At 48.3% G+C, this 26,900-nt stretch overlaps 1 protein-coding gene and 1 pseudogene across 1 annotated transcript in view; one reads left to right on the plus strand and one right to left on the minus strand.

The window, feature by feature from the left end:
* SNX29 (sorting nexin 29) overlaps positions 1–26,900 on the plus strand; it is a 595,061-nt gene that overhangs the window by 60,050 nt on the left and 508,111 nt on the right. Inside the window, exons 5-8 of the mRNA XM_040230635.1 lie at positions 13,485–13,665; positions 16,912–16,982; positions 18,555–18,803; positions 20,780–21,155. Of these exons, the coding sequence (XP_040086569.1) occupies positions 13,485–13,665; positions 16,912–16,982; positions 18,555–18,803; positions 20,780–21,155 (877 nt within the window). The remainder of the gene's footprint in view (positions 1–13,484; positions 13,666–16,911; positions 16,983–18,554; positions 18,804–20,779; positions 21,156–26,900) is intronic.
* On the minus strand, positions 413–4,830 carry LOC120859237 (annotated as a pseudogene).

Genomic DNA, 26,900 nt, shown 5'->3' on the forward strand with positions numbered 1-26,900 from the left:
TTTCACTTCCTCCTGACTTCCCAGCTCCTGGCATGGTGTCTAGAAGTATATGGGTTCTTCAATAAAATTACGCTCAATAAGTATCCTCTGGTGGGAAGGCAGCACATTGTTCAGTGTGCACAGTACTGTGCTTCGTGATTCCCCAGGCGCCTCGAGCTGTGGTCACTCTCGAGTTGCTTCCTTTTGCTGGTTCATAGCCCGTGCCTCTGACTGTGCTCTCATGTGTTAGAAGGAGCCTCTTTTAATCCCATTCAGAAGGGCGCCACCCTCATCAAAGCCCCATATCCTAATATCATCATCTTTGGGGGTTAGAATTTCAACAGATGAATTTTGAGGGGACCCACTCAATTATAAAAGTGGCATTTCAATGCAGTTACCTTGGAATTTGATGTTCTTGTAGATCACCATCAGGTTATGTGTTGGCAGTCTGTTACAAGGTGATGGGCCTGATTCTGAACATACCAGAGGCACATTTATTATCGAGATGCCCGTCTTATAAAACTTAAATGTAATTTTCCTTATCTGCTCAGCAGCCTTTGTCACCTCCGACCTTGACACTTTGTCTTCTCTCTTCTGTAATGCCATGGCCCAACCTCTTGGCACACTTTCTATTTCTCTGCAGATCCTTCCTGGCATATCACTTCCTCACCCTCAGACATTAAATATTACTTATCCTTGGAATGGGCTTCCCAGAATCTGCCTGCCAAAGCAGGAGACATAAGAGTCTCAGGTTTGATCCCTGGGTTGGGAAGGTCCCCTGGAGGACATGGCAACCCACTCCAGTGTTCTTGCCTGGAGCATCCCATGGACAGAGGAGCCTGGCAGGCTGCAGTCCCCGGGGTCGCAGAGAGTCCAACATGACTGAAGTGACTTAGCATGTATGTGTTCTTGGATTCTGTTGTTGACTCTTGTTTCTACACATACTGTCTGAATTTCTTGGTGAAAATTGCTCTCTATGTGTTGATTAAGTTATATCTTCCACAGGTCAACTCCTGGCCTTTCTCCCGAGTGTCTCCGTTTGAACGTACAAGGGCTTGTGAAAGTCTTCATGACTGAGTCACCCTTCATCCCTACTGTCACCCCCGTGTTTGCTCCTGTGTCCCCTGCTTAGTGCACGGCTCTGCCCTTCACCCAGGTCCCCTGGCCAGCCCTCGGGCTTCCTCTCAGCCTCCTTCTCCCCTGCAAGTGCTCAGACTTCTATTTTTTCTCTCTCTCTTTTAAAAATTGTCATAAAGTTCAGCCGCTCAGTCATGCCCCGACTCTTTGTGACCCCGTAGACTGCAGCATGCCAGGCTTCCCTGTGCATCACCAACTCCAGAGCTTGCTCAGCCTCATGGCCATCGAGTCAGTGATGCCAACCACCCATCTCATCCCCTTCTCCTCTGCCTTCAGTCTTTTCCCAGCATCAGGGTCTTTTCCAATCTGTCAGTTCTTCGCGTCAGGTGGCCAAAGTATTGGAGCTTTAGCTTCAGCATGGGTCCGTCCAATGAATATTCAGGACTGATTTCCTTTAGGATGGACTGGTTTTATCTCCTTGAAAAGATCAAAAAAGTATCCACACCATTAAAACGTCCATTTTAACCCTTTTTAAGTGTACAGTTAAAAGGCATCGAGTGCACTCACATTATACAGCCATCACCACCATCCATCTTCAGAACCTTTTCATCTTCCCAAATTGAAATGCCACCCCCATTAAATAACAACTCTCCATTTACCCTCCCACTAGCCCCTGGCAACCACCAATCTATGTCTCTATGAATTTGATGACTTTAGGTCCTTCATATAAGTAAAGTCATGTAGTATTTGTCCTTTTGTATTTGGCTTATTTCACATAGCATAATGTCTTCAAGGTTCATGCATTTGTAGCATGCGTCAGAATTTTCTTCTCTTTTAAGGTTAGGTGATAATCCATTGCATGGATAGACCACACTTTGTTTATCCACTCGTCTGTCGATGGGTTACTTCTGCTTATTGGCTACTGTGAAAAGTGCAGCCGCGAACATGGGTGTACAAATAATTGTTCCAGCTCCTGCTTTCAGTTCTTTTGGGTGCACACTCGGAAGCAGAAGGCTGGATCACATGGTAATTCTGCGTTTACTTTTCTGAAGAACCGCCATACTGTTTCCACACTGGATGCTTCTTTTAAAATTCCCACCAGCAATGCACAAGAGTTCCAGTCTCTCCATAATATATAAGAGTTCCAATTTCTCCACGTCTTTACCAACATTGTTACTTGTGTGTTTGTGTTTTAAAATTTTGTTACATAAATTAACCTATCTATTATAGGCTAAAAGTGAAAGTATTAGTTGCTCAGTTGTGTCTGATTCTTTGTGCCCCCTTGGACTGTAGCCCACTAGGCTCCTCTGTCCATGGAATCCTCCTGGGAAGAATACCGGAGTGGGTTGCCATTTCCTTCTTCAGGGAATCTTCCTGACCCAAGGATGGAGCCCACCGTCTTTTCTACCTCCTGTATTGGCAGCCGGGTCCTTTACCACTAGCGCCACCTGGGAAGCTAGCACCACTATCCACTTCTCCTGGTCCTTCAGTTCCTTCGGTCTTCTTTCTGATGCAGCCTTCACTGTGATGGCAGAGCTGGTGGTGAAGGTCCAGGCACCACCAGCTGCTGTTCTCACATAGGAACCGCAATGCCAAGTGCCCACGGCTCGTCTCTTCTTGGTTTTACCGCAGAAGGAGCAGGTGTGCTTGGCATGCTGGCTTCGGTTTTCTTCACTGTTTTCTTGAGGGCGGCATCATAATGGGTCCCATATTTGCTCATGATTCTGACCTCCTTGGTGCATTTCGCCAGGTTGCCACCACTTACACCTGAGCCCAAGAGCTATTTGTGTTCTTTCTGATGACAGCCATTCTGCCAGCTGCCAGGTGATATCTCATGGTGGTTTTGATCTCTTCTCTCTTGAAGTTTCAGATATCTCTCAAAGTCATTCACGAGCTGCCCACCAGTTCAGCCTGACAGTGCCCCTCCTCTTGGTTCCTGCCGCCCGCCCGGCCCCCCCGCTCCCGCCCCCCCGCCGTAGTCCTGAGTCCTCCTCTTGACAAACTTCAGTATGATGCCACCTGGTTTCTTGTCTCCCTCTCTCGGTGGTCCGGGGCTGGGTCCATTCTTGCTCACATTGCAGCTCCAGTGTACTAGAAAGACCTGGCCATAGAAAGACTGCATTCGGAATGATGACTGGAGGACCCAGACTTCAGGTCTTGCTGCTCATTCTCCTGGGGTGCCAAGCCCCGCCCCTTCTGTCTGTGCGTCTTCACAGTTGAAAGCAGGTGGTATTAGTATACCCCCAACTCTAAAATTAGAGAAACCAACTCCCGTGATCCTCGGTGGGGATTTTTGAAAATGGTTGATTGCATTTAAATCAAATCTCAGTTTATATTTTGCTTCACCACGTCACCTTGGGTAACAATTTCATTTCTGTAGAAAATTATTTGTGGAGGAAGCTGCCTGTGCCAGGGGAGCCCCGGGCCCATGCTTTTGATCGTGAGGGGAAGTCCACCCTCCCCACCCTTCCATCCCTGTCATGTTTTCAGTTCCCTGTTTTTATTTCTCTGTTGAATTCGCAAACTTGCAAATTGGCTAGGTCTGGTGAAAGAGACATTGGGATGATGTTTGCTGAAGGGGCAGAGAAGATGTCCAGATTGGCAATAAAAATGTTCAGCAGCTGGTGGGGAAATCCTGGCTTTAGGGAGGGAGCCAGTGTGCTGTCCCCATGAGTGAGGTGTTAACCAGTGAGATGCTAGATTCAGGCAATGTCCACAGAGTCCTGGGGAGGGTCCTTGACCGCTGGGGTGGCTGAGGGCTTGGGCCAGTGGCCACTTAGAAAGGGGAACAAAACCATTTCAGGATATTAGGATCTGGGGCTTCCCAGGTGGCGCTAGTGGTAAAGAACCCACCTGCTAATGCAAGAGTCATAGGAGACACGGGTTTGATTCCTGGGTCGGGAAGATCCTCTGGAGAAGGGAATGGCTACCCACTCCAATATTCTTGTCTGAAGAATCCCATGGACAGAGGGGCCTGGCAGGCTACAGACGATGGGGTCACAAAGAGCTGGACATGACTGATAGACTTAGTACGCCCATATTAAGATCTGCTGTAACCAGACTGGTGTCTCTTGGCCAGAGGGGACCTCTGGCTGTTTCAGAGGTGTTTAATCTTGATGTCCTGTATGTTAAGTCTCAGACCCGGAGACTTCCCTGGTGGTCCAGCGGCTGAGAATCTGCCTTGCAACGCAGGGGATGTGGGTTCCATCCCTGGCTGGGGAATTAAGATCCGACATGCCACAACCACAGAGAAGGAAATGGCAGCCCTCTCCAGTGTTCTTGCCTAGAGAATCCTGTGGACAGAGGAGCCTGGTGGGCTGCCGTCTGTGGGGTCGCACAGAGTTGGACGCGACTGAAGCAACTTAGCAGCAGCAGCAGACCACAACTAAGACCTGATGCTGCCAAGTAAATAATTTTTTTTTTTCAAAAGGCTCAAACCTGGGCTCAGAGTTGTTAGTTTCGAGTTATTATCCAGCCTGTTGGTTCCGTGGGTCCTTCACCCTGTCAGCATGAAAATGGCTCTTGCACGGAGGATGGAGTACACCCCTAGAGGCAAACAGGGCTCAGGTTTGGGAAGCGCTGGAGGAGGTTCCCACTGGGAGCATGAAGGAGGTGCCGCGTGGACCCCTGTGTCACGTGGACGAGGACCAGCTGTGCCGGGCTGAGGTGTTAGTGTTAGAGCTGGGAACCAGACGCCAGCTGCGCCCAGGGCCAGCCAGCCCCCAGAGGTGAGTGAGGAGGGCACCAGGGAGAGGCGGCACCTGAGAGGCACATGGCCCCCGTAGAGCAGGCTGGGACGTGTGGTCCATCTGTGGGTTCAGGTGGAAGCGAGGACAGAGTTAGATGAGCCTGCAGCAGTCTGCCGTGGTGGAGGTTTTCCTCTTCTCTATAGAGTACTCAGATAGGGACATTAGAATAGAGCCCAAAGGAAGGGAAGGGGTTAGCCGTCCTGTTGTTGGGAGAAGGAATCCCAGGCGGTTCAACAAGTTCAATGTATGGCAGAAACCACCACAATATTGTAAAGTAATTAGCCTCCAATTAAAATTTTAAAAAAAAAGAAATTTTCTTGCCTAAAACACAGACACACACAAACACACACACAGACACACACAAACACACACACAGACACACAGACACACACACACACACAGTCCTGCAGCACTCAGTCGTGTCTTTGCTCTCCAGTTGACTCCCTGCCCTCCCCCTGCAAGCTGTTTCCCAGGCCCCCTTGCCCATCCTTTCAGTGGGAGGTGGTGATGCGGGGGGCAGGTGAGAGGACAGGGAGGCAGCTTGATTGGGGGGGCATCTCTAGCAGTGAGAGTGCTTCCTGTGGTCCGTGGAGGTCCTCTTCTGCTGCCAGTCAGGCCTTCCTTTTGTTCCCCTCCTTTACCCCTCGGTCCCTCTGCCACAGTCCAGCTGGTACCCACAGCCACGGTAGCGTCACCTGGCACCACCTTTGATTCCTCTGGCTCTAGGGTTGGGTCCTTTTTTGTTTTGGCCACGACACATGGCATGCAGGATCTTCCCCGATGAGGAATTGAACCCGTGTCCCCCTGCACTGGCTGTGCCCCCCACATTAGGAGCATGGAGTTCTTAACCACTGGACCACCCGGGAAGTCCGAAATGGTTTGGATGTCTGACGTCAGTTGTCTCTGGGTTCCCTCGGTATCTCCTACTTGCTTTTTGGCTTCCACGGTCTCTGTAACAGATGTCTTATGTGAAGTTCCTTCAGTGGGCTAGCTTGTGTGGTTTCTGTTTTTGTGGCTGGGTGGGCCCTGGGATGGAGCAAGCTTGGCTTGTTGGAGGAGTGGCCAGGAGACCTGGGGGATTGTTGCAGGGTGAGTGACAGCAAGAGTGTGATGAGGTAAGGCGGAGAGGGAGACGGAGCAGGCAGCCAGGTCCCCTCTGGGCAGTAAGTGCCAATTCCCTCCTTTCCTCGCTTTATTTCTGTAATTTCCGTTCACCCCCACCAAGATAATTGGTACTTGTTCTTTAGAGTCAGTAGGGATGTTTACGTTTAAATCTACTGAAGTCTTCAAAAGCAATCTCAGATCATCGTGCGTTTATTTATTCTTTAAAAATGCATCAAGTTCTGAATTACACATTTTAAAATGCTGAATTTTATATTCAATGAATTTTACTACAACTGAAAAAAACACAAAAAACAGAACAGTGGCTAAGCTGCCTTTACTGGCAAGTTTGTTTTCCTAACTGAAAGGGAATTTAATAGCAGAGTTAATTTTAATTTCAGAATGTAAAATGGTATAGCCGCTGTGGAAAATGGTTTGATGGTTTCTCAAAAAATTAGCATAGATTTACCAAACAATCCTACAATTCTATTCCTAGATGCAGACCTAAAAAAACTGAAAGCAGGGAGTCACAAATATTCATAGCAGGATTATTCACAAGAGCCAAAACAAAGAAACAAGAACCCAAACGTGCATGACAGGTGAATGGATAACGAAGTGTGGTGTTTACTCTGTGTGTGTGTTTGCGCTCAGCCACTCGGTCATGTCTGACTCTTGCAACCCCATGGACTGTGCTCCACCAGGCTCCTTTGTCCATGGAATTCTCCAGGCAAGAATACTGGAGTGGGTTGCCATTCCCTTCTCCAGGGGATGTTTCCAACCCAGGAATCAAACCTGCATCACCTGCATTGGCGGGCAGACTCTTTACGATGGAGCCAGCTGGCAAGCCCATACTATTTATAATGAAATATTATTCAATCGTAAGAAGACATGCTGCTACTTACTATAACATGCATGAGCCTTAAAAACATACTAAGTGAAAGTTGTCAGACACAAGAGATCACATGTTGTGTGATCCACTTACACGTAGACTCTAGAATAGTCAAATTCATAGAGAAATTATGTGGAATAGAGGTTTACAGGGGCGGGATGTGGGAGGGGAGGATGGGGAGAGTGGTAGTGATTAATGGCTGTGAGGTTTCTGTTGTGATGATGAAAAAGTTCTGGAAATGGAGAGTGGTGGTAGTTGCAGGACTTTGTGAATGTACTTCACGTCGCTGAATTACACACTTGAAATGGTTAAGGTGGTAAATTTTATTATGTATGTTTTGCCACAATTTAAGAGAGCAAAAAAAAGTTTCACGTTTACATATTTTGTATGAGTCTTTATCATGTGTTCCTCGTGGTCAAAGCCCAGTCCCTGTGCTCCAGTTCCAGGAGGCGGCCCTGTGGCTGATCGAGTCATGGACAAGTGAGAAAGCCACGGCCCCTCGTTGGAAACTCGGCTTTGCCAGTGCACTTGTGCATGACAGGTGTACCTGGGCTTTGAGGACGCCTGTGGTCACCCAGGTCTCAGACGGAAATGTGGAAGCACTTGGCTTGCCTTTTGTTCCTGGGATGGTTGATACTGTGTATGGCTGATTCTGTTGGTTTCCTAATGAAAAATCCATCCCTGTTTTCTTCTTTGGCTTATCATAGCCCTGATTGTGTTTGGGGCTGTGGGGTGTCTTTCTCTAGGTCAAAGCTCATGAGCGGTTTAGCCAGTCTTGACATGTTCTTCACTCTCTTGTGTGCATTTATCCTTGTCTGAAAAAAACGAGGTAATAGAGCTGGCTTTATCTTAACCTCTTTCTTCTGTTCCTGTCATGAATGCGAGGCCCAGAGTGGCCACCTGATGCGAAGAGCCGACTCACTGGAGAAGACCCTGATGCTGGGAAGGATTGGGGGCAAGAGGAGGAGGGGGCGACAGAGGATGAGGTGGCTGGGTGGCATCACCGACTCAATGGACATGAGTTTGAGCAAACTCCGGGAGATGGTGAAGGACAGGGAAGCCTGGCGTGCTGCAGTCCATGGGGTCACGGAGAGTCGCACACGACTGAGTGGCTGAACGATAGTGGAGTGGTGGCAGTACCCTGAGACAGTGAGGTGGAGGCCAGGAGGGTGGGTATTCTGCCCACGACAGAGCCTTCCAAATGGCTGTCTGTACCTCCAGACTGAATTTGTCTTTTGTTGTTTTCAGGGAGCCTACCTCCTTGTCTTAGTGTTTTCTGTTTCTTGTTGACTGGTGCTTTTTTTGTTTATTTTTAATTTTAATTTAATTTTAAGGTTTTCGGTCATACCCCATAGCATGTGGACCTTAGTTCTCGACCAGGGGTTGAACTCACACACCCTGCATTGGAAGGCAGAGTCTTAACCACTGGACTGCTGCAAGAGGCCCCTGTTTCTTGTTTAATTTTGAAGGATACCTCCCCTCCCCCCCAAGCCTGCCATCTTGTGGGTCCCCCCGAAATGATCATCAGGTGATTGAAGAACATGCTCCCTGCATTAGGCTTCTTCTGGTTGCAAGTGACAGCCAGACCCACAGACAGCCCGAAGCAGAAAAGGGCACTTCCTGACTTGAGTATAAGAAAACTAGGGGTGGAGCCAGATCCAGGGGCTCAGCATCCCCCACGTCTGTCCCTGGGTCTCTCTCGTCACCACTTCTCTGGATTGGCCTCTCTCCCAGGTGGACCACTCTACATGAGAGGGGGTACAGTGGCCCCAGGAAGCTCCAGATTGACATGGCTATGAAGAGTTCCTACCTCTAGCACAGAAGTTAGCAAACTTCTTCCTTAAGGGATCGAATAGTGAGTACAGTGCTTTAGGCTTTGTGGGCTGTAAGTTTTTATAGCAGCTCTGCCTTTGTAGTAGGAATGCAGCCACAGATGACTTGTAAACAAATGCACATAACTGTATTCCAATAAAACTTTATTTGCACACACAGTGATGGGGCTGCTGAATCTGGCCCTTTGGTTGTTGTCTTCTGACTTCACTCTGAAAAGAGACAAAGCCTGTCTTCTAGTGGTTCAGGTAGAGTCGTGGGGAGGGCCCACTGGTCCAGGGCTGGGACCAGGGTGAGGCCACGGGAATACTCACTTTAGACAGAGAATTGCAGGAAGCTCCAAAAACCCTCAGCAATCAAGATCAATCATATTTTTATATAATATTAAAAAATTAAAAACACAGGAAAGACTCTATCACACGAAGGTCACACAAAAGTCATACAAAATGTCAAACAGGGCCAGAACGAGGGGGCGCTGAGTAAGGCGATTTGAGGCGCCCGCCCTGCTGTGGCCAGGTCGCTGCTCAGCCCGCGTCACCTGCCAAGCCCTGTGCGAGACAGTGGTTGGTGGTGTTAAGGGCACTTTACAGAGAACCAAATGGAACACAGATACCCTGGGAAAGAGAGGCACAGTGGCCAGAAGAAAGGGCAAGGCTTGCTGTTTGCCTGTCTTGGCCATGAAGTACTTCATACACATGCTTTATTTTGTCAATTTTTCCCCCCTCATCTCAAACCTCAAAGGTAGGTAGTTATCCCCATTTTACAGATGAGGAAAATGAAGGAAAGAATAAGCTGCCCAGGGTCACGCAAGGCCTGAACTAGAATTTGAGCCAGGGTTTTTGTCCACCAAAGTGCATTCTTTGAATTGGCATCGGTTAGCATTGAAACTTTGCAAAAATCCTTTGTCATCCTCTGTCAGCAGGGACCCCCAGGTAGCTCACCTTAGTGCTCCCCTCCTGGCTCTTGTTCTTGTCAGCAGATGGCTTTCAGAAGCTGGGAGAACCAGAAGCCCTCACCCCCTTTTGGAATCCTCCTCTGGTTTGGAGCAGTAAGCAATCAGTGTATACGCCCCAATTAAATTATGGACACCGCAGGTGTTAAGTGGCAGGTGAGCTGCGCTTTAAATAGACCACGTTAATTCTGGCAGTGGGAGCAGAGCCCTGCTGGGCTATTGATGATCAGCAGCCGCATCACTCAGGCGAGCTTTAGAAGGGTTCCGGAGCGGTAAGCAATTTAGAAATGGAAAGGTGAAAACACACCTTGAAGTGTTTCATGTGTTTTCAAGGTCAGAGGGAGGTGACTGCAGTTTTCAAAGAAGACGGATGCAGGTGAGAGTCTCTGGACTGAAGTCGTGCTGGATGTACTGATGGTTGTCTGGTGGGTTACAATGCAGGTTATTGGCTGCCTGGCCGGCTGGCCCCGAGTGATACTCTCAGCAAATGTCCTGTCTTGGTTTCTGAGAGAGGCTTCAAGTAGAAGCCTTCCTTCGCTTTATTCTATCTCTATGTACAGACACTGACTCAGAGTGATTTCATGCAACACTTTGTTGCCTAGGCCAATTTTTTCTAACAGAAAAATTTTTAACTTTTAAATAGGAAACATGAAAAGAAAAGTTAGGCATTTGTGTGGTTTGGACTGATCTAATGGGTTTCAGGGGACTTTCCTGGTGGTCCAGTGGCTGAGACTCCATGCTTGCAATGCAGGGGGTACAGGTTCGATCTCTGGTCAGGGAACTAGATCCCACATGCTGCAACTGAGCTAAAATTTTAAAGAAGTAACTAGTGGGTTTCAGAAAGGGGTTAGTTTGGCATTTAGGGATTGAGAGAAGGCCTTCTGAGTGATCCACTCTGCTGGTGGTTTTACCAGTCCTTGGGATGTTTCTTTGAAATGATTTCAGAGATTGACTTGATCCACAAATGCACACACACACTTGTACATATGTACACATTTAGATGCTGTGAAAAGAAAAAGGAAAAGAGGAAACAACCTGTATGCTCTCGGATAAGAAGGTAATTCTTTAGCAAACAGTGGTTGGTCACGGTGGGCTAGACGTCACGCTCAGTGTTTTATCTCCGTTTTCTCCAGTTACCCCAGAAACCCTGAGGGAGTCTACACTTCGGGGCTTCTGTTAAGAGAGAGGAGTCTGAAGCTTAGCATGCTTGAGGGACCTGCCCAGAGGCATTCCCCCGAAGACCTCCTCACCTGTTGTCCTGCCCACGAGACCAGAAGCTTATTAGGGACGTGTCCTTCTTGTCTACCTGGGGGCCCATAGCTTCGCCCAGATCATGGCTCCCAGGAAGAAGGCAGTCTGTGCTCCCTGAGCTGAATTGCAGTCTTAGACTGAGCTTGTCAGCCTGGTGTCAAGTTTATGGAGATATGCGTATTCACATCCTTCTAGAAGGAAGGTTCAAAGATCTTGTCGCCTTCTCAGAGGGGTCAGTGAGTCTGTTTAGCTCCTGGGTTGGAATCCATCAAGCAATTGTGAACACGATCCTTTTCAAGGAGGCAGAGGCCCCCTCACTTTGCAAGATGGTGTGATGATGTGGTTCACAGTGAGACAGCTCTGAGGTCCCTTTCTGCTGTCCCACTGTATCACTGGGCTGGTTACTTCACTTGGCTGGGTCTCAGCCTTGTCTTTGACTTGGAGACGGCCATGGTGGTTGAGAGGACTGAGGTTAGATGAAAAGTGTGGAGTGCAGTGGCTGGTACGTACTTAATGCTCAATAAGTAGCAGTGGCTGCCCCTGTTGTTGCTGTTACTATTATTGACAAAATTGAAAAGTATTGATAAACTACTATTAAGTAAAGAAAATTAGGTATATACTAGAATCACACCTATGAAAAAAATCTGTGTGTATGGACAAAAAAGGCAGGATGTGAAGCGACATGATGACTGTTTTATGGATAAAAACACACTTCCTAGCTTTCACTTAAAGCCTTAAATCTGTTCCTATTATTAGACATACAGAAATCTCCCTGAAGGAACTAGAAATGAGGACAGTTAGTTATGCACAGGGATGTTCAAAGCACTACACAGGGAAAATTGGCATTGTATTATGTTCCCAGCAGTCATGGAATAAATTGTGTTTTACTGGGGAGGCATCGAAAATCATGTTTCCAAAGATATTTAAATGTTACGGAGAAAATGTCCATGATCTAGACAAGGAAAGAAATAAGTCTAGATACAAAGCTACATATGTGTGGTGTGTATATATATATATATATATATATATATATATATTTAAATGTACCCATGTCCCCTGGAGGACGGCATGGCAACCCATTTCAGTGTTCTTGCCTGGAGAATCCCATGGACAGAGGAACCTAGCGAGCTACGGTCCATAGGGTCACAGAGAGTCAGACGCGACTGAAGTGACTGAGTGCACACACACACACACACACACAGAGCACACAGTATGACGATATGTTAATTTCTTACTGCTGCTCTAACAAATTGTCGCAAACTTTGTGGCTTACAACAACACGAATTAATTTTCCTACATTTATGGAGGGCAGAAGTCCAGAGTCAGTCTCACTGGGCTAAAGGCAAGGTGATGGCAGGGCTGGTGGCTTCTGGAGGCTCCCAGGCAGGATCTGTTCCTCTCCTCTTCCGGCTTCTGGCAGCTTCTGGCAGTTTCCAGCAGCTTTCAGCACCCCTGGGCTGCGGCCGCATCACTCCAGGCTCTGCTTCTCTGGTCATGCCTCTGCCTTCCCTTCTGCCTCAGATCTCCCTCCCTGTCCCTCTTTTTTATAAAACTTTTACTATTTATTTTTACTTTTTTGGCTGTGCTGGGTCTTCGTTGCTGTGCACAGGCTTTCTCTACTTGTGGAACGCAGGGGCCACTCTGTGTTGTGGTGCATGGGATTCTCATTGTGGTGGGTTCTCTTGCTGTGGTTCCTGGGCTCTAGAGCACAGGCTTAATGGTTGTGGCACGCGGGCTTCTCATTGCCGTGGGTGCTTTTGTTGGGGGGCATGGGCTCTCGGGTGAGTGGGCTTCAGTAGCTGAAGCATGTGGGTCCACTGGTTTTGGTTCCCAGGCTCTAGAGCACAGGCTTAATGGTTGTGGCGCATGGGCCTCTCATTGCTGTGGGTGCTTTTGTTGAGGGGCATGGGCTCTCGGGTGAGCAGGCTTCAGTAGCTGAAGCATGTGGGTCCACTGGTTTTGGTTCCCATGCTCAATGGTTGTGGCGCATGGGCTTAGTTGCTCCAAGGCATGTGGGATCTTCCCGGACCAGGGATCCAACCCATGTGTCCTGCATTGATTGACAGGTGGCTTCTTTACCCTGAGCCACCAGGGAAGCCCTCCCCCTACCTCTTTTAAAGATACCTGTGGTTATGTCAGGCCCAGAGAGACTATCCAGGGTAATCACCCTGTCTCAAGATCCTGAATTTAGTCACAGCTACAGAGTCCCCATGTGCTATGTAAGGTAAGATGTTCAGAATCCAGGGCTTATGATGTGGTTATCTTTGGGAGTCACGATTCAGCTATCACAGATGTCAGTTTTGTAGAAAAAAGCAAAGTGCAGGCAAAGAGATTGATTTGAAAATGTTAACAGTGATCACCTCTGGATGGTGATCAGGTCATTTTTTGTTTTTTTCCTGCACCAAGCAGCTTGTGGGATCTTAGGTTTCCTGACCAGGGATCGAACCCAGGCCCATGGCAGTGAAAGCCCTGAGTCCTAACCATTGGACTGCCAGGGAATTCCCTGGGTAGGGGGGGTTACGTTTATTTTGGGTATATTCTCTAGTATCTTCCTTTTCCATGCTAAGAAGTAACTCTTTCACCACCATCCACATGGCCCCTGGATGCTCCTCTGCGTGCGATGTGCACCCCACGGTGTGGTCCCCTGTCTCCACAGAGCCCGTGTTCTGGTTCTACGTGAAGGAGGTGCTCAGCAAGCACGAGCTACAACGCTTCTACGCCCTGCGCCACATCGCCTCAGACGTGGGCCGCGGCCGCGCCTGGCTGCGCTGCGCCCTCAATGAGAACTCCCTGGAGCGCTACCTGCACATGCTCCTGGCTGACCGCGGCCGGCTCAGGTACCCGGGCAGGGTGGGGGAGTGGGTGTCCCCGGGGCCGGGGGTGACCATCGCAGGATCTGCCCGCCTGCATGCGAGACGGCCGTGTTCCCCTCTTCCAGCCCCAGCTTGTCTGGCTGGGCCGTTGGGCACAGTCCACCAGAGACCAAGTGAAGATGCCTGTCGGGCTCCATCCACGTGGCAACTGCAAGCAGCAGGCACTCAGTAGATGCCTGTTATCAATAAGGCCTGGGGTGTGGCGTGAGCTGTTGTCTTAGGACACGTGTGCCCCTCTTGGCAGAATTTTAATCTTGGTCTCTTTCAGATCCAGACTTTCTTGCTCTTTAGAAGTCGGGCGTTCAGTGCCCTGTCCCTTGCCGTGTATCTCCTTGCACACTCGGCACTGGATGGTTCTGGGTTTTTTTTTTTAGAGGTTCATTGATCTCAAACTGATGGAAAGTAACAGGGGCGATTTAAGTTGAGAGAAGTCATTTGTTATTAGAAACAACTCCTCCCATCCTTTTGTTTTCTTTTTTTCTCGATCATACAGTTTATTCCATCAGTTAGTAGAGGCGCGGTTACGCTGCCGTAACAAGCGTTTTGGAAACCTCAGTGGCTTGAGACCACCAAGTCCGTGCCTTCTGCCTGCTGCGTGTCTGTCATGGGTTGAGGGTCTCATCTCAGGGACCCAGGCTGACAGAGGCACATCTCTGCATATGCTTTCTGGACTGCCAAGGCAGACAGGAGGCTCTGGCTAAGGGAAACACTGGCCCTCCAAGCTTCTGCCCACCGTGAAGCTTCACTTCCATGCATATTTTATTGGCCAGCAAGTCACACCGCCATGGGCTAGCTCAGCAGGGTGGGCAAGGTATGGTTATTCCACAGCGATAGGGAGAAGGCACTCAATATGTATCAGTGATAGTGCAGGCGGCCACCTTCCCTTCAGAGACATTTGATGGATGCTGTAGAACCCGCTGGGACAAGACTGAAATCACTCGCAAACTGCCTAGACCTAGCCCTGCTGGCGTGTCAGTGTGTTCCTGTCAGTGTGCTTGCGTGCTGATCTTTATGACTTCTCTCTCTGTCTCCCTCTCTCCACCCCTCCCTCCCTGTCCCTCTTCCTCCCTCCTTCTCTCATGCTATTATTTTCCCTCTGAGACGGGGGGACCAGACGTGTTGCTTTGTGTCACGTGATGGGCCACAGTGACAGTGATCAGTTCCGCCCCGGTCCCTTGAGTAACTGCCACATCCAGCGGTGCCCAGGTCCTCAACAGTGAAGTGTCACCTAGTCCAGTAAGCTGGCATTCATTTCATCAGTGCTGTGGCACATTCCTGTGATTTCATATGTTGCTGTGCGTTCCCTGGCTCAGGTCTCCTCTGCTGTTTGTTCTGCTGCTCGAGGTCATCCTTCTTCCAATAGTTTAGGTATTCTGGCGTTAGGTGTTAGGTGTTCCAGGCTCGTGCACTAAGGCTGTCAAAGATACCTGATGTGGCCTGTGATACAGCTTGTCCAGCTCTGTGTTCAGACTCTAGTGATGAAACGGGAGGGATGGGTGCCAGGAAGACTGGCGATAGCAGTACCCACATGCTGCTTAGGACTACTCATGTCTGAGTTGGGAGGCTGTGCATGTCTGCGGGTACCTCTGAGCACTAACCAGCTTCACTAAAGAAGACACAACTCATGTTTCTTGGTTCCCTGTTGGCTCAGCGGTAAAGAATCTGCCTGCCAATGCAGGATAGGTGGGTTCAGTCCCTGGAACAGGAAGATCCCCTGGTGAAGGAAATGGCAACCCTACTTCAGTATTCTTGCCTGGGAAATCCCACAGACAGAGGAGCCTGGTGGACTGCATATAATCCACGGGGTCGCAAAAGAGTCAGACATGACTAAGCGACTAAACAACTCATGTTTCTTAACAGTAGTGTTTGTTTTTTTTTTTGCGGAGCTCTTTCCAGCAGATTAACAAGTGCCATCTGCCACCCGTATCCCCAGGTTCTGCATCTGTGGACTCAACCAGCCGTGGATTGAGTGCTGTGTTTAAGATCTGTGGCTGGTTGAACCCACGGTGGCAGAATTCGCAGATTCGGAGGGCTGCCTGTACGATGCTCTTGTATGTCAGCATCCTCAACTTTGGTATCTGTAGTGGGTCCTGGAGCCAATCCCCCATGGATGCTGAGGGACAGGTGTCCTTCAGAGTCGTACTCTCAGTGTCAAGGTTGAAGGCGTGAGCAACAGAAGGGAGTCTGCTGTTAAGACTCACCATTGTACTTCGCTGAATCACTAGCCTCTAATTTAGTGTGGGAAAACCAAGTGCAAGAAAACTGGCTCCAGGCTCTAAAGAATCACAGTTTGGGGAATCAGAGGTCTGACTGCACTGCCAGCATGAAGACACAGCCTGTGCTTCCACTGACATCTTTGCTAGATTGAGTATGTTGACAATGATGTAGACTCTCTGTTGGTTGTATTCTGTCACTTCAGCAGCTATGTATCCTGGTCTTTTGCTGAACTCCAGGTCACCCATCACTGACCGTGCTTCAGTGAAATTGAATTTTGACTCTATTAGTTTAGAGTTCTCTGACCTGTTAGGGAAGTCAGAGATGAGGATATTTACTTGTTAATGTTTAGCTGGGGGTCGGCTAAAGAGCTGGGCTGTGGGGCTGGGAGAGCTGCCTTTGAGCCCAGGCTGTACCATTTATTGCTGAATGACCTTGGAAAATGAAATGTCCAATTGGCCTTCTGGTCCCCTCCTCTACAACTGCCGTTTAGGTCTGTGGGCTTTTTTAGCTTCCCAGCCTATTCCAGGGGTTAATTTGGGCTTTTGAGGCTGCTGCCCAAACTGGTGTTACATACAGATGCCTCGGTTGAAGGGAACTAAAATTTCGTTCTGAAATCGTCTCTTCTTGTGTGAGTCCACTCGGGGGTCCCTGTGGGCTGGCTTGGATTTCCTGTCTCATTTCTTAGAAACGTTGCTTGAGTGACAGTCACCACTGTTTGTACCCTTTTCCTTTCTGCTTTATAAGTAGTGTGTTTCCATCTCATGCCTGTCTTGGTACTCTCTAATGATCTCAGGGGACCTATGAGGAAGTTGCAGGATATATGCATTCAATCCTTTGTTTATAACCAGAAGACCCAGCGCAGCAGACCTTGCACGGCCACTTTGGCATGGACAGGCACGAACTTTCCAGGGAGCCATATGAAGGAATTGTCTGGCTAACGGATGCTGAGAATGCCGGTTCAGAGCATTCCCTCTCTCTCTTTTCCATTTGCAGCACGTTTTATGAAGACTGGGCTTTTGTCATGGATGAAGAAAGGTCTAGCATGCTTCCCACCATGGCGGCTGGTAAGCTTGGCCAGGGCCAGGGGTGCGGGGCAGGGGGGTCCTGTGAAGCTTGGTGAGCAGAGGAGCTGCCTGGGAGTGAACGTGTAACTCCACGGGGTGCTGTGGGTTCCCTGTCCCTCACTGAACGAAAGGGCCACTCATCACTCGCCACTATCCTTCCTTTAGTGGTGATGAACACTGAGTCCATGTATCTAGAATTGTGATACCCTGGCTGGGAAAGCGTGGGGTTGCGAGGTTTTGGCTGAGGCTTTGCAAGTGTGAGATAAAGATCCAGGGAACTGGGGGAGGAGACGCGTCTTGGAAGCCTGGCTCTCCCTCCCTCTGGCAGGTGGCCTGAGGCAGATCCGTTGAGTTTTTTACCTTTACTTTCCTCTTTTGCAAGGTGGGAATCCTGATGGCACTGTAGTCACATTGATAGGGTTGTGAAAGAATCAGATGAGAGAGTCAGTATCTGATTTGTCCTGGTGAGAGCCCTGCCTTGATGCTAGTTGATGAAGTGTAAAATTGTCTAACGTTTGACTCACTCAAAAAGTGAATGCAACTGAAGTGGGTACCTTGCTTCTTTCTTCCAAATCCTTTGTGGCCTCCCCTTTCTCTCTTTCCTGAAAGTTTTCACTGAGTCCCACCTACTGAGTTACATTAGGCTTGTCCATTGATGAGGAAAAGTCAGATGACCATGATGTTGTATGTAGGCCATAGGAGACCAGTGCACATTTTTGCCTGAAGATGTAATGGACATGATATTGGTGCACGTTTTTTTTTTTTTTTTTAATTGGAGGATAATTGCTTTACAGTGTTGTATTGGTTACTGTCATATGACAACGTGAGTCAGCCATAATTTTATATATCCCCTCCTTCTTGATTGGAGAAGGAAATGGCAACCCACTCCAGTATTCTTGCCTGGAGAATTCCATGGACAGAGCAGCCTGGTGGGCTCCAGTCCATGGGGTCGCAGAGAATTGGACATGACTGAGCGACTGTCACTCACTCCCTCCCTCTTGATGCTCCATCCTCCCCGCCCCCCTCCCCCTGCCCATCCCACTCTGCTAGGTCATCACAGAATGCCAGGCTGGGCTCCCTGTGTTATATAGCAGCTTCCTGCTAATTACCTATTTTGCACAATAGTGTGTATATGTCATTTTCTGATTGATTACCAAGCTGATTTTGGTGGGTGATGGTCTTTAATACTCTGTAAGAGATGCTGTTGTCCCTGTTTTATAGGTAAAGAAACTGAAGCTCAGAGAGGTCGTGAATGGCTTGACCAAGGTCTCAGAGCTACTGAGTGCCCAGGCAGTCCGACCCCAGAATTTAAGCCTTCCCCTCCCCACGACTGACTTCTTATTTGCGTTTGTCTTCCTGACAGATAGGGAGAGACTTTGGAAGACTCAGCTCCCATGATAGCGGTGTCTCCTGACCCCAGTTTTGTGGGAGTTTTTGTTTGCTTTTTAAGTCACCGTTTGAGACGAGTGTGTACCCTCTTGTGTCCTTTAATGTCTGCAGCTTGTTTATTGTGTTGGAAGGTGACTGTTGAACAGCAGACACTACAGACTTTTCCCTTTTCGGGGTGGGTAGGTCTGAACTCCATACTCTTCGCAATTAACATCGACAACAAGGACTTAAACGGGCAGAGTAAGTTTGCTCCCACCGTCTCGGACCTCTTGAAGGAATCCACGCAGAATGTGACCTCCTTGCTGAAGGAATCCACGCAAGGAGTGAGCAGCCTTTTCAGGGAGATCACAGCGTCCTCGGCTGTCTCCATCCTCAGCAGAGCTGAGCAGGAGACCGACCCCCTGCCCGTGGTGTCCAAGCACATCGGTGCCGGTGAGAGAGGACGGGCCGGGCGGGGTGGCGACTGGGGGTTGGGCGGGGATGAGATGAAAGCACCCAGGGAAGTGGAATCCGATACACTGGTATTTTTCAGTTCATGTTTGCGTTTGTCTTTCTTACTCTTATTCGCTCAGAAAGGGTGCTGAGAGGCTTCCTGGGACGTGAAGATGACAGGGTAGCCAAGCCAACAGCTCAGTCAGAGCAAACCAAGAGGGAGGGCATGATGGTCACGTGAAGCCGGAGGAGGTTGCCCTTCATGCCTTTGTCCCCGCATCCATCCATTCGTTTAATTATCCTTTTGAGCAGTGGGATGAAAGCCCAGTGTAGGGTGCTATGGAGAATGTAGACTGTTGAGGAGGTGACGTTTAAGTGGAGGCCAGGGAAAGAGAGGAGGTGGTTGGCTTTGACTCTAGGCTCTGGGGAGGCAAAGGAAAGTGGATTCAGTTCTGATTAATTTCGTAAGAAGTTTTACAGTGCCCCTTGAACCTTCTGGGACATCCAGAACATTGAAACAGCAAAACAGGAAATTTTGGGTATAAGGGCTTAATCCTGATATTCTCAAATCCCTTAAGTAAGGCAGTAATCATGGTCCTCCCTTTGGAGTTATTAGTGATGGGGAAGCTCAGAATTCTATGAAGTCTTTGGTATACACTGGCTTTATCTGTCTTGCCTTCTCCTTTTCTTTAATTATTAAAAAAATTTTTTTCACCGTGCTGCAGAGCACATGGGGTCTTAGTTCCCGGACCAGGGATTGAACCTGTGCCCCCTGCACTGGAAGTGCAGAGTCTTAACCACTGGACCACCAGGAGGCCCACCCTCTCCTTCTTGAGCAGAGACCTCATGCAAATGACATGGACTGTTGGTGGCTGTACCAGAGATGCTGGGATTTGTACACCCAAAGGAGTACCTCTTCTGTCCATTTTGGGAACCCTGCTTTTGACATTGTCTCCAAGTTGTGACACACTGGTGATACATCACCATGTCACACCTTAGTGGATGGATTTGTCTTTTTGGAATTGGCTCCAAAGTGCTTCACACCCAAGGCTGATGATTAAGATGAGTGAACAAGCTGGCTCACCTAAGTGCTAGGCACCAAGGCAGTCTTGACTTCTGTTTCAGTTTGTCTTTGCTGTGTAATAAACAGCTCCAAAATGTAGTAGCTTAAAACAGACAACCTCAATTTATTCCTTTTTTTGTGAGTCTGTAGGTTGGCGGGATGGTTCTTCTGCTGGTTTTACCTGGGCTCCCTCATGGGGCTGCATTCAGCTGATGACTGAGCTGGAAGGTCCAAGGTGGCCCCACTCACACTTCTGGAGTTGGTGCTGACTCTTGGCTGGGGCATCTCAGTTTCCCCTGTGTTAGCCTCTCATCCTCCAATAAGTTAGACTGGCTTCTTCTGTGGTAGTTTCAGGGCATTATTGCATGAGGGTAATGCCTGGGCTCTAGAACTCACACATTTGTTATTTCTGCCACCTTCTGTTCTTAAAAGCACAGCACTAAGCTGGCCTAGAGTCAAGAGGGTGGAGAAGTAGACACCACCCATGATGGGAGCAGTCCTGCTGAAAAGGGGCATCTTGTAGGTTGGGAGAAATTGGGGCTGTTGAACAATCAGTTACAATCCCTAAACTGATTTTCTTGGTCTCATCTCCCAGCCATGAGAGTGTTTTCCACAGTGAACGGGTAAAAATCATTTCAATTATGATTCATCTTTTGAATCAAAGTGCTTGGAAAGATTGCTTAGAAGGAATGATTGTAATGTGTGCTCTGTGACGTATTTCAAACCAGAAGTAGAGGCCTGTATCCATTTTGCTTGGTCTTGCATAGACAGATTCTGCCCCTTTCCTAAGGATTAAAAAAAAAGATCTGAGTTTATCTTCAATTTTTTTTGAGTAGAATAGTAAGAGATTTTCCACAGTCTAGAGGCAGGATGGGTTGATCATCGCTTTTCCTTATCTCATATCTTTTGCCAGATGCCAAATGTAAAAGGGAGCGGAAGAAGAAAAAGAAGGTGACCAACATCATCTCATTTGATGACGAGGAAGATGAGCAGAGCTCCGGGGATGTTTTTAAGAAGATCCCCGGGGCGGGGGAGAGCTCAGAGGAGAACTCCGACCGGTCCTCGATCAATATCATGTCGGCCTTTGAAAGCCCCTTTGGGCCAAACTCCAACGGAAGTCAGGGCAGCAACTCTTGGAAAATTGATTCTCTGTCTCTGAACGGGGAGTCTGGGTACCAGAAGCTGGATGTGAAAAGCATTGATGATGAAGATGCGGATGAGAATGAGGACGATGTGTACGGGAGCACGCCGGGAAGGAAGCGTCCAGGCCACTTGGAGTCGCCAGAGAAGTAAGTTCCACCCGAGAGCTTCTACGAAGAGGTAGTAGGGGACTTCCCAGGCGGTCCAGCAGCTAAGACATCACCTTCCAGTGCAGGAGGTGTGGGTTCGATCCTTGGTCAGGGAGCTGAGATCCCATGTGCCCCAAGGTCAGAAAACCAAACATGAAAAACAGAAGCAACATTGTGAGAAATTCAGTAAAGACTTTTAAAATGGTCCACATCTCGGGAATCTGCCTGCCAGCGCAGGTGATACGGGTTTGATCCTTGGTCTGGGAGGATTTCGCCTGCCTCGGAGCAGCTAAGCCTGTGCACCACTACTGCTGAGCCTGTATGTGCCCTAGGGTCCGAGAGCTGCTAGTTGCAGCTGAGCTGCTGGCTGCTGAGCCCATGGACTGCAGCGATTAAAGCCCGCACACCCTGGCGCCCGTGCTCCGCAACAAGAGAAGCCACTGTAATGAGAAGCCCAGGTACCACAACTAGAGACAGTGCAGAGTAGCCCCTGCTTGCTACAGCTAGAGAAAAAGCCCACGCAGCAGTGAAGACCCAGTGTAGCCAAGTAAATAAGTTAAAAAAAAAGATCCACAGTAAAAAAAAAATATCAAATCTTAAAAAATGTAAAAAAAAAGGGGGGGTTGGTACACAGGCTGCTGGCTCTTTTTGCAGTTTTGGGTGATGTTAGACTGCAAGTTTTTTATTTGTTTGTGGTGTCTTTCATTATTCAGATCTTGATTTTGTGGGAAGGAGCATGAACTTACTTTGTCCTGACTACTAAGTGGAGGGAACGTATATATTATTGGAAGGTACTTATAGCATTGGTGTCAAGATGTAAGACCTGAAATTCTTGCTTTGTGTTCATGTCTTTCATTTTATAACTTGAATTTTGCTCGCGTGTCTTACTTGCCACCAGCCCAGGAAGATCAGGAGAGAGGCAAGGTATTTTAGAGAACAGTCTCAGGCTGGTAATGTCTGTGTTTATTTGCAGGGTAACTTGCCTGCACTTATCGCCTTAACACTGGGGCTGTAGTATGTTTATACCTTCGAGAGGGGCTTGATGCAGGTGAACATGTGAAGCAGAAGAGCAAAGTTAGGAGATAGAACCTTAGAATCATGACAACCCGGGCTCTCATTTACTAGCTCCGTGGCTTAGTTTAGACTAGGACGGACAAGTTTCTTCACCTCCCAGAGCCTCAGGCCTCCCCTGAGATCTGAGAGAACAACAGCACGTGCTTTGTAGAGTTGTTGTTCCATCCGTGGGACCCTGCGAGTGAGGCCTTGGGCATCGGTGCTGGCACGTCGAGAAGGACAGCCCCGCAGCATGGCTGCTGTGGCGCTGTAACCCTTGTAATCGTTCCTGTCCTTGTTCTTACCCTCCTTCTTGACCGTGCTGGGTCTTCACTGCAGTGAGGGCTTTTCTCCAGTTGCAGAGAACGGGGACTGCTCTCACTTGTGGTGCACAGGCTTCTCACTGTGGTGCCTTCTCTTTTGCAAAGCATGGTCTCTGGAGAGTGGGCTTGGTAGTTGTGGCGCACAGGCTTAGCTGCCCCGTGGCCTGTGGGATCTTCCTGGACCAGGGATCGAACCCACGTCGCCTGCATTGACAGGTGGACTTTTAACCACTGAGTCACCAGGGAAGTCCTGCTCTTACTCTTGATGCTGAATCAGCTAGTGACCTCTTCACCCGAGCTCTGGAGTGCACGTGCCACCTAGTCATGGCCGCCTTCAAAACCAGCCACGAAAGTGTAAGTGAAGAGACTGAGGCCCCATGGGATGCCAAAGAGGCCAAGTGGCCTCCAGTCCTAAGCTTGGCGTCTCCCTATATTGAGTCAGAGTTTTTCTTCTTTCTCGTGAGACTCTGCCTGTTTTTGTCTTTGATTTTTACTCTTATCCTCATTCACGTGCATGCTCATGATAGGAGCGTTGCCTCTGTATCATCTAGGAGAGGCCAGATGCAGCAAGCTGCAGACACGCTGTATCCTAATACTTAGACTGGTCCCGGGGGTTCATGGGTGTCACCCACTTGATGGATGAAAGAACCAGATTCTTTAATGCTGAGTTGAGATTTGTCAAAGCAATGGGCAAGACCAGGATTAAGGTTAGGTTGCGCTGGCTCCATTTTTTTTTCCTGCCCAAGGTTTCTCCTCCCCCTGCTGTATGTTAGGGAAGCCCCCCTGTGGCATTGCTCTTGCCCACTGGGTATGGAGGACTTTGTACCTGGGTCCAGTCTAGTGAACCATGCTGTTAGAGTTCTCCAGAGAAACAGAACCGATAGCATATGTGTGTGTGTTTCTGCATGTGTATGTTTGTGTGTATTCATCTACAGAGATTTACTTTAAGAAAATTGGCTCATGTGATTGTGGAACTTCCCAAGTCTAAAATCTGCGGGGTAGGCCTGCAAACTGGAGGCCCAGGGAAGGACTGCAGTTCGAATCTGAAGACAGTCTGCTGACAGAATTTCTTCTTCTTTGGGGGGAGAATGTCTGTGTTTTTCTACTGAGGCCTTTAACTGATTAGGTGAGGCCCTCCTGACTTATGGAGGGTGATCTGCTTTACTTGCACTCTCCTGACTTACATTTTAATCTCATCTAACCAAATGCCTTCCCAGAGACATCAAGAATAACGTTTGGTCAAATATTTGGGTACCGTAGCCTAGCCAAGTTGACACATAAAGTTAACCATCACACCTGCCTATGGTTCTTCCCCTGGGCCTTTTAGGAAATGCCATTTGTATTTTCTGTCACTCTAGGCAAGCACATCTCCGAGTTGCTTCACTCCATGAATCGGTTTTGTGACTTCAGACAGTTGTTTCTCTTCCTGCTGGACCAGCGCTAGTGAGGGGAGGCCAGCTTGTGAGCCAGGGTAGCCGCCGGCATTGTGATGTGTGAGCCACAAAACAGTGCAGCCTGACCTTTGCAGGCTTGGCCCTCCAAGGCCCCTGGGCCTCCTGTGGACTATGGACAGCTGCTCCCTGGCATAAAGAGGGGATCTCGAGCCAACATCCTGCAGAGCATCTTGGGGAAAGAGCAGTGATGAGATGGCCTACTGAGTAATGCTTTGATTTTGCTTCTAAGCTAGATTCATGTGAAAGGTCTGGGAACCTGGAGGGCTGGGACTTTAGAGTTTAATAGCGTGGCCGATGGCACCCCACTCCAGTACTCTTGCCTGGAAAATCCCATGGACAGAGGAGCCAGGTGGGCTTCAGTCCATGGGGTTGCGAAGAGTCGGATACAACTCAGTGACTTAACTTTCACTTTTCACTTTCATGCATTGGAGAAGGAAATGGCAACCCACTCCAGTGTTCTTGCCTGGAGAGTCCCAGGGACGGGGGAGCCTAGTGGGTGTATTGAAAACAATACAGACAGGAACTTTCCTTCTGGTCCAGTGGGTAAGGCCCCATGCTCCCAATGCAGGGAGCTCCCAATGCAGTGCTCAGCTTTCTTTATGGCCCAACTCTCACATCCATACATGACTACTGGAAAAACCATAGCTTTGACTAGATGGACCTTTGTCAGCAAAGTAATGTCTCTGCTGTCTAGGTTGGTCATAGCTTTTCTTCCAGGGAGCAAGCATCTTTTAATTTCATGGCTGCAGTCACCATCTGCAGTGATTTTGGAGCCCCCAAAAATAAAGTCTGAGACTGTTTCTGCTGTTTCCCCATCTATTTCCCATGAAGGGATGGGACCAGATGCCACGATCTTCTTTTTCTGAATGTTGAGCTTTAAGCCAACTTTTTTACTCTCCTCTTTCACTTTCATCAAGAGGCTCTTTAGTTCTTCTTCACTTTCTGCCATAAGGGTGGTGTCATCTGCATATCTGAGGTTATTGATATTTCTCCCGGCAGTCTTGATTCCAGCTTGTGCTTCATCCAGCCCAGTATTTTGCATGATGTACTCTGCATATAAGTTAAATAAGCAGGGTGACAGTATACAGCCTTGATGTACTCCTTTTCCTATTTGGAACCAGTCTGTTGTTGCATGTCCAGTTCTAACTGTTGCTTCGTGACCTGCATACAGATTTCTCAAGGGGCAGGTCAGGTGGTCTGGTATTCCCATCTCTTGAAGACTTTTCCACAGTTTGTTGTGATCCACACAGTCAAAGGCTTTGGCGTAGTCAATAAAGCAGAAAGTAGATGTTTTTTGGAACTCTCTTGCTTTTTCAGTAATCCAACAGATGTTGGCAATTTGATTTCTGGTTCCTCTGCCTTTTCTAAATCCAGCTTGAACATCTGGAAGTTCTTGGTTCATGTACTGTTGGAGCCTGGCTTGAAGAATTTTGAGCATTACTTTGCTAGTGTGTGAGATGAGTGCAATTGTGTGGTAGTTTGAACACTGTTTGGTATTGCCCTTCTTTGGGATTGGAATGAAAACTGACCTTTTCCAGTCCTTTGGCCACTGCTGAGTTTTCCAAGTTCTCTGGCATAGTGAATGCAGCACTTTAACTGCATCATATTTTGGGATTTGAAGTAGCTAAACTAGAATTCCATCACCTCCACTAGCTTTGTTCGTACTGATGCTTCCTAAGGCCCACTTAACTTCACATTCTAGGATGTCTGCCTCTAGGTGAGTGATCACACCATCGTGATTATCTTGGTTGTGAAGATCTTTTTTGTACAGTTCTTCTGTGTATTCTTGCCACCTCTTCTTAATATCTTCTGCTTCTGTTAGGTCCATACCAGTTCTGTCCTTTATTGAGCCTATCTTTGCATGAAATGTTCCCTTGGTATCTCTAATTTTCTTGAAGAGTTCTCTAGTCTTTCCCATTCTGTTCTTTTCCTCTATTTCTTTGCATTGATCACTGAGGAAGGCTTTCTTATCTCTCCTTGCTATTCTTTGGAACTCTGCATTCAGATGGGTGTATCTTTCCTTTTCTCCTTTGCCTTTAGCTTCTCTTCTTTACTCAGCTGTCTGTAAGGCCTCCTCAGACAACCATTTTGCCTTTTTGCATTTCTTTTCTTGAGGATGGTCTTGATCACCGCCTCCTGTACAATGTGATGAACCTCCATCCTTAGTTGATCTAATCCCTTGAATCTATTTGTCACTTCTACTGTGTAATTTTCAGGGATTTGATTTAGGTGGATTTGATTTATAAGTGGTAGCTTTTCTTGTTTTTGACCCATGCTGCATGGCATTTGGGATCCTTGACCAGGGACCGAACCCATTCCTGCAGTGGAAGCACAAGCTTAACCACTGGACTGCCAGGGAAACCCCTGATTATTTTTCTTAAAAAAGAATAATACTTTTATTATAAAAAGGGGTTTTCCTGTCACTTTATATGTGCTCCATGAAACCAACAGGGAAGTAGGGTGAAAACATAATTTGAAAAGAACTACAAGCCTGAAAAATGTTGCATTTAAATAGCAACTATGTAAACGCAGAGTGAAACCAGACACTGCACTTTGCCATCATCTTCATCACGTTTGAAAAAGAGAAATAGGTGGAGGGCAGGCCTGGGTGAGCGCCCTGCCAGGACGGCCGGCTCTCTGTGCCCTCCGTGCTCAGCATCTGCCAGACACAACAGTAGGCATTAACTCGTACAATGATCAGGCCAACCCTCGCTCACATCATCCTGACCGAGCGTCGGCCACGTCCGCAGCCTCTGCAGAGAACAGTGTGACACAACGTCAGGAGCCTTAAACATGTTCTGTTGCTGTTGTTTAGTCACGCGGTCGTGTCCGACTCTCTGCGGCCCCATGGACCGCAGCACTCCAGGCTTCTCTGTCCTTCACCATCTCCTGGAGTTTGTGCAAACCCATGTCCA

The sequence above is a fragment of the Oryx dammah genome, unplaced genomic scaffold (assembly GCF_014754425.2).
Source record: "Oryx dammah isolate SB20612 unplaced genomic scaffold, SCBI_Odam_1.1 HiC_scaffold_2, whole genome shotgun sequence".
Classification (NCBI taxonomy): domain Eukaryota; kingdom Metazoa; phylum Chordata; class Mammalia; order Artiodactyla; family Bovidae; genus Oryx; species Oryx dammah.